General features: G+C 36.0%; 1 protein-coding gene across 1 annotated transcript; it reads left to right on the top strand.

The window, feature by feature from the left end:
• Positions 1-692: 692 nt before the first annotated feature.
• Positions 693-13,810, top strand: rnf128a (ring finger protein 128a). Its single transcript, XM_084114842.1, has 7 exons — positions 693-1,316; positions 2,394-2,638; positions 7,993-8,064; positions 9,057-9,139; positions 9,254-9,350; positions 11,995-12,166; positions 13,041-13,810. The coding sequence occupies exons 1-7, from the start codon at positions 893-895 to the stop codon at positions 13,130-13,132; spliced, it is 1,185 nt and encodes a 394-aa protein (XP_083970968.1). The 5' UTR covers positions 693-892; the 3' UTR covers positions 13,133-13,810.
• The last annotated feature ends 335 nt before the right edge of the window (positions 13,811-14,145 follow it).

The raw sequence follows: 14,145 nt of genomic DNA, 5'->3' as shown, positions 1-14,145 counted from the left end.
GTGAAATTTAAGTTGCTATTTACCTGCCTTTACAATCTAGCTTGACACGTGGTCTCCATTCACTTTCGCTATACACAACTATAAAACAACATTCTCCTATAAATAACTATAACAAGTCATTCAGCCTTCAAAAGACTATGAGGATGACAGAATGTTTTTGGGGTGAACTATCCCTTTCAGTTTCAGACAGACTTTCAACTAGCAATGTGGGTTTTTTTTATAATAACAATTGATGAACTTGAGTTAAGTGTAAACAGGGTTCAGTCTCGATTATTAGTTTAAAAATCATATTCAAACCTCAAACCACTGTAAAATCATCTGCTACTAATTTTTTTAGCTGAAAATCTTCCGCATATTGGGTCCAAAAAGTCTTACATGGCCAGAACAATGTTATCTTTACAAATTTTTGCATCAAAAACTGCAAGAATTAGAAAATCTCCACTTGTTTTCAAGTCAAATAAAAAAGAAAAATGTGTTTACTTTAAATTAAGTACAATTAAAAATGGATACTTTTTTGCTTTCACTCAAGTATTTTTTAAATGAGTAAAATTTTGACATAGTATCTGTACTTTACCTTAGGTAGGCTACAAATTCTCAATATTTTTTATAGCCCTACCCCTTGAACGAACCACATAATTATAGTCCCTTTGCAAAAGTACGAGTAAAGAAAAACAGCGTGTGTGGCTTTAAGAGAGAGGTGGGCGTGGCTTCAGGCGCAGTGACCTCAGCGAGGTAGAGTTTCTATTCAGTTGCGTTACCAAAACACCTGTAAGCGCTCAATAGGGAGCTATCGATTACGTTAGTTTGCGGAAGCATTTTTAAATTGTTTTAAAACCCAGTTTGTGCTTTGAATTGTACTAAGGAGGGTAGAGGCAGGGTTGGTTTGCCGAATATGGGGCCTCTTGCGAGTCGGGATGTGTTTTCGTGGCTACTGGTGGCCTCGGTTCTCCAGGTGTCGAGTGTGCGCTTGGCGCAGGCCAGTTACCTGTGCACTGCATACCTGAACATTTCCTACACCAATCCTGAAACGAACCGAACCACCTGGTATCAAGAGGAAATGGGACTCTATGGGCAAGACTCACCCAAAGCTTCTGTCGTGGGGAATGTGTATTTAGCCACTCCGATCTTTGGCTGTGACGAGGACACCGTTTATAGCCGACCGAACGATTCCAGGGGCTGGATCGCCTTAATCCAACGCGGAAACGGTTGCACTTTCAGCGATAAAATTAACGTCGCAGCTATGAACGGAGCTGCCGCTGCTATCATTTTCAACGACTTCGGGGCAGAAAATCGGGTCATTCAAATGTCCCACCCAGGTATGTGACTCAACGGGCTTAGGACCTCAGGTGGGCTGCTGAACTTTTTTTTAGACGGTCCTGTATCGGTTTTAGTTTGTGTATATGCAAGTGTTCTCTTGTCTATTTATTCTGATCAATTCTGGTCTCTATTGGGTGCCAGTTGTACTCTAACCCGGGCGTTGTGTAAACTTGACGGTTGATCCGTAGGACCTCCTCAACGCGGAAGAGCGCGCGCTCTGCTCTCACCTGTACAGGATATGTAAAAGAAACTGGACTAGATCCGCAATTTAGATCTGGTTTTTTTTTTTATTATTATTATTTTTTATCACAAACCCACTCACTGATCATCAGGAGAAATTCACTGCATAATGACTCACTTTTTAGATGACCTACGTGTTTTATGACATTATGTCATGCCATAAAAAGTTAGGGTGCGTGTAGCCTATACGTAGATGTTATTTGCGGTGTTATTTTAGTAATCATGAAGATACTATTATAGTTGTTGTTAAAATTAGTTAGTTATTTTGTCGTGTTTTTAAAAATATGTACATGAGTTCTAAAATATTTAAAACAAAAAATAACAACATCACAAGCTAAATAAAAAATGAAATGTTGCCTTTTATATAGGTTTTATTTAATCAGTTAACGTTTATTTCTAGTAACAAACTGCAGGTGTGAACTCTGTGTGATAACCTACTGACGCCCACAGGACCAGATCTTTTTTAATAGTTTTAAGTACGTTAACGTTAACTATAATAATCCTGGTAATTGCTTTTTTCTTGTGTGTCATGCGCATGCGAACAAGTAATGTTTACATTTTTTGGAGTAATACGTTAAGAGTTCAGAGCTCACATCTCTCTCGAGACAAACTCTTGTTTTGACCACTTTTTTGACACAAGTGTGTCAAGCTGCATAATTTCCTCTCCCTTAATTTAAAAACGCAATTTATTTGGTTTCGTGTTGGCAAACACTTCTAATGTTGCATGTTTGGTGATCGGCTCTTTCCGTCAGGTTGTTAAGCGCAACGGTTTGTGTTTTGTTTTGCGCATGCGTATTGCTGGTGTTTTCAGTATCGTCTCTTTTGTGTGTTTCTAGGCACGAGCATCGTTGCAGTCATGATTGGCAACTACCGTGGGATGGATCTGGTCCAGCTGCTAGGCAAGGGCGTTCCCGTTTCCATAGCGATAGAGGTCGGGAAGCAGCACGGTCCCTGGATGAGTCACTATTCAGTGTTTTTCGTCTCCATCTCCTTCTTCATCGTCACCGCGGCGACTGTTGGATACTTCATCTTTTACTCCGCGCGGAGACTGACCGGCCTCAGACAGCAGAACCGCAAACAGGTACAGCACAAGATTTGCGTGGAAGGCTGCTGATTCTGATGAGCAGTGAACGTCAATCCTGTTAATATACTGCGTTAATCTACGTTTCGCCCAAAAACACTTTTGCGGAGTAAATAAAAATGGATTAAAGTAGGCCTACAAATGTATAAGACACAGATAATACCTCGAAATGAATAAATATAAGAATACATGGTAAAACAAACACTATTAGAAGGAGATCCTTGTATATTTTTTGCACTAATATATGGGTCAATTACGTGACGCCTAAATTTTCTGTCTGATTGCATTTTTTCAGGCAAAAACGGGTTTAAATGCATAAAAAGATACTATATATTTGTAGTACCTCTCCCATGTATGTACTCACTTTAGTTAACCTTTAGTTTTTTGTTATTTTTTTTGTTATTTAAAGTGTCAAAACATCATGTGGTGCGACCGTCCGGCCATAACTTCTGTTTTGAAAACGTCTTTGAAATTACTCTAAATTTATTCAGATTTATTTTCTGCACTATTTGGCATGATTTCCAAAATGTTTTGTAATCCTTTAAAAAAATTCAAAGCATTTGTATTTATATTTCCATCATAATATACAAACAAACTTTGTCCTATGATGTCCATTTTATGAAATATCATGTGGTGTGACCATCAAGGAACTACCATTTTGGGGAATTACCCCCCCCCCCCCCCCCCCCCCCCCCCCAATATAATGTTATGAAATTATAACAATTGGTAAATCTGATAAATGACAGAGCAATTCATCACATCAAATATACTCTTTAATGTTATATTTCAAAATTACAAATATACAAAAATATAACAAATTGCTCCAAACAGTTTGGAAAAACAACTCTTTTTGCATTTAGAATGTAAATATCTTTACTGTCACTTTTTATCAACTGAATGTGTCCTTGATTAATAAAAGTATTAATTACTTAAAAAAAACTATTGACCCCAAATGTTACCTGTATACAATACTTTTATGAAGTAATTTATATCTATAACATTATTATTTGTTAGAAAAAAATTCTAAGTCAAGTTAAATTAAATGGTGCACTTGTGTTTGTGATAAACATTTTATAAACACTTTTTTTTTTAAATATATAAATCACGTTCAGGAAAATTCTGTGAAATTTTTATAAAATCTGGTTTAAATCTATTTTTTTGTATAAAATGTATTGTTCATTGATCTCTTTAAATAGTTTTTTAACTACATAAGGTATTCGTGTCATTTGGAGCGACCACTCATCATGTGGTGCGACCAATAAAAGCAATCTGTATTAAATTTAAAATAAAATATCTTATTTCTGTGGCTGAAATATGAATCACTGATACAGTATGCTTTAGTAAATTATATTTTTAAAACATTTGTATCAGTTTTATGTGATTTACAGGAAAAATAAGTCTGTTAACTAGATTTAAGAAGGCAACTCAGAAATGATAGAACATACTAGCAGCACACACTGACAGATTCTTCCGGTAGCCCTCCTCCTCCCCTTCTCCTCCAGTAAATTATCTTCCTCTTATGCGCAATTCCATAATAGGGTTTTTTTTTAACTCTGAGCTCATGCCGAACCTCAGGTTTGAGCCTCCTCCAAGGATAGCAAGCCAAGTTAGTTTACTATTAACCTTTAAGGCTGAATGGGCAGGCTAACTACACTGGAAATGAGAAAATGTCTTAAATTGTTTTTGGATTACATTTTATTTGCTTTCGTTTCATTAGGGGTGTGCCGGTTTCAGAATTGTTGATGACGGTTATGACGTGACTCAAATGTTACGGTTCGTAACATAACCGTCATCGGGGGGGGGGGGGGGGGGGGGGTGTTGCAACTTAGTTTGAATAAACGAGCAGACACTGATTAGCTACTTGTTCTACGTTTATTTAAAATTAACAGCAAGACAACTAGCAAGACAACTAGCTAATGTATGAGGCATAGGCCTACGCTGAGTTTCATTCATTTACAATGAGATGCGCTCTAGTTCACAATGCAATGCAATATTGTCTGCTATATTTGCTTTTTATTTATTAAATTCATGCAATTGGTTGATGAAACGTTTATTAAAATTAAGATACAATTTGTACAAAACGAAATTCGCTTTAAAGAAAGGCTTTCTACAAAGCAAAACTTAATGAAGTGGTAAAAATCATGTCTGACGATTTACAAAACAAAACTTCAAATGATTGGCGGTCGGTCAGGGGGTACTTGGCAAATAATCAAATACAGTTGGAAGCGACGTAGACCATTAATAACACAGACTGCTAACAATTGTTTTTAATTAGTATTTAAACATTCTCTATGATAAAAAATGTTTGTAAAAAATATTTTAATAACACGGTTTTGGCGGTTATAGAGTTCTAATGACGGTGTTCAACTATAACCGTCGGTCTCACGGTTATATAATAACTGTCACACCCCTACGTTTCATATCACTTTAGTTACTGCGTTTAGTCAGCCTTGAATTTCTTGGCATGTTTGACAAGAAAAATCAAGGAGGTCTATATAATGTGGGGTTAAAGTAACTCACAGAGACATTCATATACACTTTATAAGCCAAAGCTTTTAGAGCCAGTCTTTCCACCAGAGCTGCTTCCAACCATTTTTGTGGCCTGTGGCTAATTAAAATTTGAACCTCAATTGAGCTTGTTTATTAAATAACATCATGACAATTGTGATAATGCTTTCCTGTTTATCAAAAATGCCATCTCTGATATTTCCATTTGTCACTGTCATTATCATTACAGGTTTTATTCACAGCAATAACAATAATAGAAAGCCATTGACTTTGGTTACTCATTTATATTATAGACGATAGTTGGTCTGCCTGGTAAGTGGTTGTATAAACAATACTATTTGAGAATGTTACTAAATATAGATGTCAAAACTGGATCACACAGTCAGTACTTTGGTTATGATTCTATGAGACAACATTTGTTCTGAACATCACAAATGCGTAGTTTTGCACTGTGCACTTCATGCTTGCTTGTTTATTAGTCTGGTGTAACTATCTTCTTACTGGTTGGTCTGGTTTCACAGTATTGGGTTCTGAGATCATCATCCTTTTTCAACTTTAATGTCATCACTGTATGTGTATGAGTTTGGTTCAAGAATGGCACTAACTTCAGTATCAAGGGAATGTTTGATCTTGGATAAAGTTTAACTAAAATCACAACCCATCAGAGATTAATACACACACACGCACACACACAGACGGACTGAATGTTTTCAGTTCGCTACTGTTGAAATTACACTGGGAATTTTTCAAAAAATCTTGTTTGCAGAGGGGAATACCATGGAATATTTAAGCTTACTAAAGCCAAAGGGCATTACTGTGCTCTAAAAGTACCTTATCCTGTTGTTTGTTATTTAGTTTGAGGTAAAACAGGAAGAAAATAATAAAAGTAAATTGTAAAGTAAAAGTCTTTGTTGAACTTTAGCAGGCAGAGATCCCATTCTTAACCTGTTGAGCTTTACAACCCATATCTCGGCAACGGCCTGGTTATACATGTTTGTGCTTTATAACTTCTGGAAAATCAGACCCTTTCTGTCTGAGTATGCTGTGCATTTTCTTGTCCAAGCCAAAACACATTTCATACATACATACATACATAAGACACGCCTCTTCTGCGATTTATTTAACTCGCAACCATAAACAAATGCAATTCCTGTAATAGCTCCTTTTATAAAAGTAGTTTAATTAGTGATAGTATGTAGGTTCTAAAGTAATAACCAGATTTACCAGATTTGAATTTTTTTGTTTGGGTTTGTGTGAGCAATAAAAATGACTTCCTTCTTCATACTGACTTAGAATTGACACACTGTCACAATGGGTCTTATTCATGGAATTCAAAAATGTCAGATACATATTCACTCTATGACTCATTTGTCTTCAAATAACAAATAAGTGTTGAGATCAGGTCAATGACAAATCAGAAAGAAACCCATATTTCTTTAGAGGCTTGTATGGTGTTCAAAAAGGGTGGACTGTCAAGAGTATTAGATTTACTTTTTGCTGCTGGAGAACAGTCAATTGTAAAATGCTGTTTTTAAAAAAAAAAGTGAACAGACATCAAATTGTTGCTGAGACTGTTGAATAGACAGATAGTCTGTTGACATGGTTTGTTTTCACTTTCTATTGAGTCTCTATTATTTGTTGGCCATTAGTATGTTCATTTCCTCAATAGGAAATTCATGTGGTCTTGCATGAATACATTTATACTTTTTGGTATAACTTTAGTCAACATTTTTATATTAATTATATATTTTCAATCACAAATGTTTCATCATTGGTAATAATAAATATCAGAGGCAATAAATTACTCTAAAGCAGCACCTGAGAAAACTTTGTTTTTGCATTCTAACTCTTGACTAATAACTGCTGCACTGGTTTAGATTTGAAAAAATTGTTTTATGAATAGTTTTTTTTAATTATTCAAATTTTGACTGCTGGGTAAGGATTGTGAATTTTCAACTTGCCATTTATTTTTATTAATTTATTCATTCCATATTCACATGTAAGACTAGGCTATATTTATTGTAAGACATGCACATTAATAGTATTCTTTTTTCTGTTCCTCCAGATAAATTCAAACGTGTATATTCACATATCTCAAATATATCTCACATAGTCAAATGTGATGTCAGCCAAAATGGTGGCTTAAATTATATTTCATAAATATCCATGTCTGTTGTATTAACTATTCCCTAAATTTGTGAGGTTGTATACAACTTAATAATATGTATCTAGATGATGCAGTTAAAATTACAGAAATTAGAGTTGGACTAAAAATATGTTGGTATTCTCGCAAAAGAAAAGGTTGGCACACCACAGCTCCATAATAGAAATATTATTACTTGTTCTCACCAAAGTGATGAGAACATGCTGTAAATAATTGTTCTATTAATAAATCTGGTGTGCCAACTTTTTCCTTTTTCTGTCTGGGTTGTGAAAGTGTGAATGTGTGTTTTGCTAGAGGTTCTTTTTTGGTTATCTAATGCATTGACATTCATAAATCTTTAAGTCTGTCTCAAGTGTCCACATTCTTGTTGCGGCCACTCTGTATGAATCAGCCGAGTAAATGAGTCCGCAGTAGTTCTCTCGCTGAAGGTTGAGGGTTTTTTTATGCCAGATGTAATGTTCCATTTATATACTTACTTAATAATCCTAATCTGAAGTCGCTTTGTTTTAGGTGTTTGTGTAGCAGGCTAAACAAATCTGAGAACACTGTGTTGATACTCGCGTTACAGTTTAATGATATTCATACACTTCCTGAAAAACCAGTAAGACCAGACCAAAAACACTGAAACACACACACACTCACACACACACATTTCAAGCTCTGTTTGTCTGTTCTTTTTCAGAAAAAGCTGAAAGCTGAAGCAAAAAAGGCGATTGGCCAGCTGCAGGTCCGCACACTGAGACAAGGGGATCAGGTATGTTTGAGCACCATGCATACTTCTATTTGTATTAATGCGTTTTCGTTATTTATTTCTTTATTTATTGCCTTTCAAAAATTTTATAGGTTTGTATTTGGTTTATATTCGTACATGTAAGTGCTTGTGGGTTTATCCTTTTTTTTTCATGTTATGGATGGTACATTTTTAGGCAACGTGTAACAGGAGTGTAAATGTTACAGAACTTTTGGACACTTAGGGATATTTCACACTGCTTATCCCCGGGTGATTGACGTTCTAACCCCAGTTTTTAACCCCGGATAAAGGAATGTTTCACACTTGTAATCTAGAAGTGGGGTTAGCACTGCTTTTTACCCGGGGTTAGCAAATGCTTAGCAACAGACAACCAATTGCGTGCCTCATATTCACAGGCTTTGAACAGTCATTGAAACGCTGAGTGTTGACGTTTCATGCTGAAATGACGTTTCAGCGTGATAGAATAAGAAGTGAAGAAGACACCATTTCATTCTTACCATTATAGTTCGAAAAGTCTGTTCTGGATAAACTTCATAGTACAGTTGGCAATATATAACATAAAGATGTGCAATGCTGGAGCCATTATGTAAAACATATCGGGTGTTTTGTTTGTCCATTTGCAAATATGCAAATAAGGACGTTAACCTGAGATTCAGGAATGTCCAGTGTGAAACGTCATCTTATGAATAGATTAGTTGGTAACGATGCAAGATAACCCAGGATTCCATTTACCTGGAGTTTCCAATGATCCAGGATGTGAAAAGTCCTTTTGTAAATTGAGTCAAAAGCCGAAATAAAGCATAAAATATAGCAAAAAAACAATGTTTGTTTTTTAAACTATTGTACAGTTAGAATTTGCATGAAAAAAGACAAATGAATCAATGTAATGGCTTATTATCAATAGGATAACTTATTAATTGCAGATATACGAAGAACTGGATGAACCATCCGTGTGAATGGTGTTTTGATGATGTGTGTATATCTTTGTTTCACAGGAGACTGGCCCTGATGCTGATACCTGTGCAGTTTGTATTGATTTGTATAAACCAGGAGATGTGCTGTCAGTTCTCACATGCAAGTATGTCTCTCTGTCTTTCATTCCATTCCATCTCCGTCCATCACAGATGTTTATTACTTTTTCCTGTCCTTTCAGTTCTAATGTGTGCACAATGTGTTTGTGTGTGTTTTGCAGTCATTTCTTCCATAGATCTTGCATAGAGCCGTGGCTGCTAGAGCACAGAACCTGCCCAATGTGCAAGTGTGACATTCTTAAAACCCTTGGAGTTGAGGTGAGTTTTCACACTAGGACTGTTTGTCGCCCCAGACATATCAAAAAGACCTGCGTTAGATGATGGTGACCTCTGAGGTGCTAGCAAATACAAAATGTTTTTTCACCTCCCCTCCATCTTTATCTAAAACACCCAATCACAAGTTGAAATAAAGTTTCAAAAGCACATTTATGAATTCATTTACTTTTTTCAACCACTCTTGTCAAATGTAATTTTTTTTTCTTTCAACCTAGCTTCTTTCAAAGAGGCACCAGATGGAGGCACCTCAGTTGGTAGGATGTTGCGTAAACAACGTGCCTTGATGTTTTCCAGATACTGCCTGATAAGGCGTCATTTTTCAGGTTTCAGACCAGTCTTATTGTTAACACAGTAAAACAAAGAAGATAAAAGCTGAACAAATGCAAACAAACCAGAACTCTATTTCCTCTCAGTTCAGTTTAAAGTGCTACCATGACAATACAAATGTCCTGTTGTTTATCATGCTAAAGTGTTAGCAACTTAGCTGCAGATGAAAACTTGCAAAATAAAAAACAACATTACTAAGCATTATTTAAAAAGGAAAAGAAGACGACAAGACCAAATTCTTTCTCTGCCTCGTGGTAGGAGGCAAAGAGGAACAGATGTTCAAAAGCTCTGGTGTTATTCCTGTTCAATGTGAGACAGCTCATGTGTTTAAAGCATTTGATTTCTGAGTCATGCAGAGTCACAGGAATCAGCATTACATTGCTGTTTGTGTTGAGTAACGTTGGGTGATCCTGGGAGAGAAATTGTTCTTTGGTCTTTTGAAATCTTTTATTGTGGCAGTGAGTGAAGATGGATAGGGATGCATCAGCAGTGACACACCTCAGCTCAAAGTTTATTTGTCACATGTTCGAGTGAGGCCATACAATGCTTTTTTCTCGAGGCTTCTAGAATGACTAGACAAAATTAATGCTGCCCTTCAATTGTTTGGGGTCAGTAAGATATTTTTTTTGTTTGTTTTTTTGGCAAACAACATTTTGAACATCATTTGTTTGAAACGGCGTTGGCCGCTACAATGAAAGATTTAGACTTTTTCTCTAAAAGAGGAACAGAAGACGGCGCTCGAATCGTTCCTTTGCAAGAAGGGCGTTTTTGCTGTTTTGACGACCGGATACGGTAAGAGTCTAATCTACCAGTTAGCTCCGCTGGTAGCTAAGCGATAAATTGTTGTGATTGGTCGTAGTGTTATCCAATTGCGTGCAGTGAGATTTTCAAATGCATGCTTGGTGCCGCCCCTCGAGCTGGCCGATTTTCATTAGTTGACGCCAGACCATTAATCTTTTAGATTTAGGTCTGGATTTCCAGGCTAAGTAAAAGCAGTAATTTTGTAAAATGTTATTGCAATTTTAAAAGTTTAGTTTTTCTATTATATGATGGCAAAGCTGAATTTCCAGCATCATTACTCCAGTCTTCAGTGTCACATGATCCTTCAGAAATCATTCTAATATCATGATTTGGTGCTCAGGGAACATTTCTTATTATTATTTTTTACATTATCAACAGTGTTGAAAATACTTGTGCTGGTTAATATTTTGGTGGAAAAACACTAAATTTTTTCCAGAATTCTTTGATAAATGGGAAGTTCAAAAGAACAAAACATCTTGCCGACCCCAAACTTTTGAATGGTGTATATTGTGATAATAATATACATTTACACATTTTATACAGATATGCAAGTAATATACAGATACATTATTTAAAATTGTTTAAAATAAAAATAAATTATTGAATTATAGATTATAAGTATTGACTTTTGATGTCCCTAGGCTATGGTGGTATTTGCCTTTCTGCAGCAAATACCATATTTGGGATGCTTTTTTTCTGGCCTTAGCCCTGCTCACCTTGGTGAAATATCTGGCAGATTGGGCAGCATACCTGCGGTGTTACATTCTGTTGCTTGTATTATCCTCTGCAAGTCTCTTTGATCCTGCTCCTATTCCAGGCAGAAGTACAGCCTGACAGGATGCTTTCGATGGAGTACATGTTTGCCCATCCTTAACTTCCAGAAGCAGTGATAGGATAGGAAAAAATGTCCAGTGTTCTGTTTCCTCAAGTTGAATAATTTGCAATAGTCTTTTCTTCCTTATTATAATGTTTATAATAAGGCAAAAAAGCCGGCGCATCTCCCACTGTGTTTGTTGCACCTTGGGAGCTCACCTTTGTTCCAAAGAATGTCCTTAAGCAGTCCTGACCCAAGGTGACAAAAAACAGCATACCTGGAGTATAAGGGGTGTTAAGTGGCGTTAGTAAGTAACTGCACATGATGTGTACCATGTGTGACTCTTCTTAACCATCCTGTCATGAGCCTTGATTACAGTAACCAGAGGGTTGATGGATCCTCTGTCACTTGTTATTAAAAAAGACTGCTCTCAATGAAACTGGACTGCTGCTTAGTCATCATGCTTTGCATATACGGAAAGCTGGAGGATTAGTTCTGTTTGTTTTTCTCTCTTTGGCAGCTTGGTTTTATTCTTTTGTCCTTCAAGTCTGGAGTCCATCATTTTAGGGAATTTGCCATAAAATCTAGTTTTCAGTTTTTGAACATTCAATCAGTGCGCACTAAAACAAATATTTGGCCAGATATTTTCTGAAATTAATTTTTCTGATCTTCTCTCTCTTGTAGTTGGATGTAGAGGAGCAGCCACAGATTTCAGTGCCTGATTTCAGATCCTTTTCAACCTCCGAGGACCTGCAGAGTGAGACAGCATCACACACACACAGCGAGACTGCATCCTCTGGATATGCATCCATGCGTGGAATCGAGCACCTAAGTCCTGCTGAAGGCACACAGAACGGTATGAAAAAACACGCACACAAGCACATTACTCGCATCATGTAGAAACGCACTCCAGCTTACTGTGATTGTACTAATTAACTTTCACATACAAATATATAGAATGACAAACGTATCTGTGCTGAATGTCACACATTAATATATATTATATGCAACTTTTTTGTGTTGTTTTCCATTGAAAACCCACCAATAACCATGATGTACTTATGTAATTGGTGTTAGTGACAATGTGTACAGTTACATGAAAATATTTTTGTGCATAATTACTGAAATTGCTATCCATGCACAAGGCAGTGATGGCACTGGTATAGAAATACTCATAATTCTGCTTTGCTGAAAATACAAAAATATGTTAGAGACAATAGCTTGCATTCTGTATTGTACATTTAAATGTTTTAAATTATTAGTTCATGTTTTTGAATGATAACATTCACTTGAAATATGAAATTAATTAATTTCCAGTAAAATAATGTACTGATTTAAATCTAATTTATTGGTGAAATTTTGTGCCACAAATAATGCAGTTGCTTGATTTTGTGTTCAATTCTGCAATCCTCAAAATGGATCCTGTTTTTATACTATATAATATACTAACTATTTTGAAATAAATCTATGTCTAATCATTTACGTCCAAATAGTATCTATAATAGTTTAATGCTTCTCTGTAATTGCTGATTTGATGAAGCCGTTCACAGTGTGCCTTAAAGCTGAAGTTTGTAATGTTGTAAATAAATTTGGAGATGGTTGTTATTGTTTTTTTTTAAACGCTAATGGAGAAAATGATTGGGGAAAAAGATGCCTCTAGAAACAAGGTAATAGGTCAGTTATTGTTATTGGTCTTTTGGTCTGAGTGGTTTGTTGTGATTGGTTTGCAGATGTGCAAGTGGAGCAGTTGGACGCGTCACCTCATTATGATAATCTTGCCTTCGAGGGCGACGTTCACAGCCAGAGTGAAGTCAGGACCTGAGCAGCACCAACAAACACTGATACAATGCACTCATACAGATGAAATGAAGGGTTTTGATTTGAGGACTTGTATTGAAGCACTGCTGAGCCCTTTTCTGATTAGTTTCTGACTAAGTGCCTATACATTCTCTCTCTCTCTCTCTCTCTCTCTCTCTCTCTCTCTCTCTCTCTCTCTCTCTCTCTCTCTCTTTGTCTCTGTGGGGTCAGTCGGAGGTCATGTTTTAATTGTCTGTGGTTAATTCAGGTTATGATTTCTAATTCAGGGTTTGATTCCCACTGTGGTTGTGTAAGGATTTGAGACTCATGGCCTTCCATAGCGTCACGATGTCAGAGCAGCTGTGGAGACACACAGAGAGAGACAAGAGTGCTCCACCTGCTGTACATCAGTGGACTTAATACATACTGTACTTTCCCCCTTTTTTCGTGGCTTATTAAAATATATTGTTCCAGTTTTGATGGAAAATTTTTAAATTCAGAAATATTGTGCCTTACACACACTTATGTAAGTGTGCAAATGTATATTACTCTTTGCATAGACCTAATGGGGATGGTTTTAAAATAGCTGGATTAAGTTCTCCTGATTTTAATATTTAAATAAGAGATGAAAATATTTCTTTACTCTTTCAAATGAATAGTACTGACATTAAAATTAACACTGTAAATAAAATATTTTATGAAATTTACTGTGTGTTTATTGTTCAGTGTTTTTTAAGAAGCTCATTTCACAACTCAGTTATTTTTAATGAATCCAAAACAATTCACATAAATCAGAGCGGATCAAAGAAATCTGAATCACTTACTGAGCTGAAAATTACTTTTGTCATTAAAGAAATGCACCAAAAACTACGGTTTTATACCGTAAGTATACGGTACTTTAAACCGTGTAATTCATGGCTGTTCTACTTCGTATGACAACGGTCGGTTGAAGATCACACAAGTTGTGTTGTAATCGGTGGTGTTTAATAAAAAAAAATTAGACTTTTTTTAATTCAATATATAGTTATTGCCAATTAC

The sequence above is a fragment of the Abramis brama genome (assembly GCF_963993115.1).
Source record: "Abramis brama genome assembly, chromosome: 5".
Lineage (NCBI taxonomy): Eukaryota > Metazoa > Chordata > Actinopteri > Cypriniformes > Leuciscidae > Abramis > Abramis brama.
Note: the sequence above shows the minus strand (reverse complement) of the source record. Positions and strands in the feature narration are given on the sequence as shown.

Bases quoted from the DNA above. Each gene is read 5' to 3' on its own strand.
- rnf128a (XM_084114842.1), top strand. From the start codon at position 893: ATGGGGCCTCTTGCGAGTCGGGATGTGTTTTCGTGGCTACTGGTGGCC. The intron at 8,065-9,056 runs GTATGTTTGAGC...TTTGTTTCACAG, and splicing joins CACTGAGACAAGGGGATCAG to GAGACTGGCCCTGATGCTGA. The intron at 9,351-11,994 runs GTGAGTTTTCAC...TCTCTCTTGTAG, and splicing joins TTAAAACCCTTGGAGTTGAG to TTGGATGTAGAGGAGCAGCC.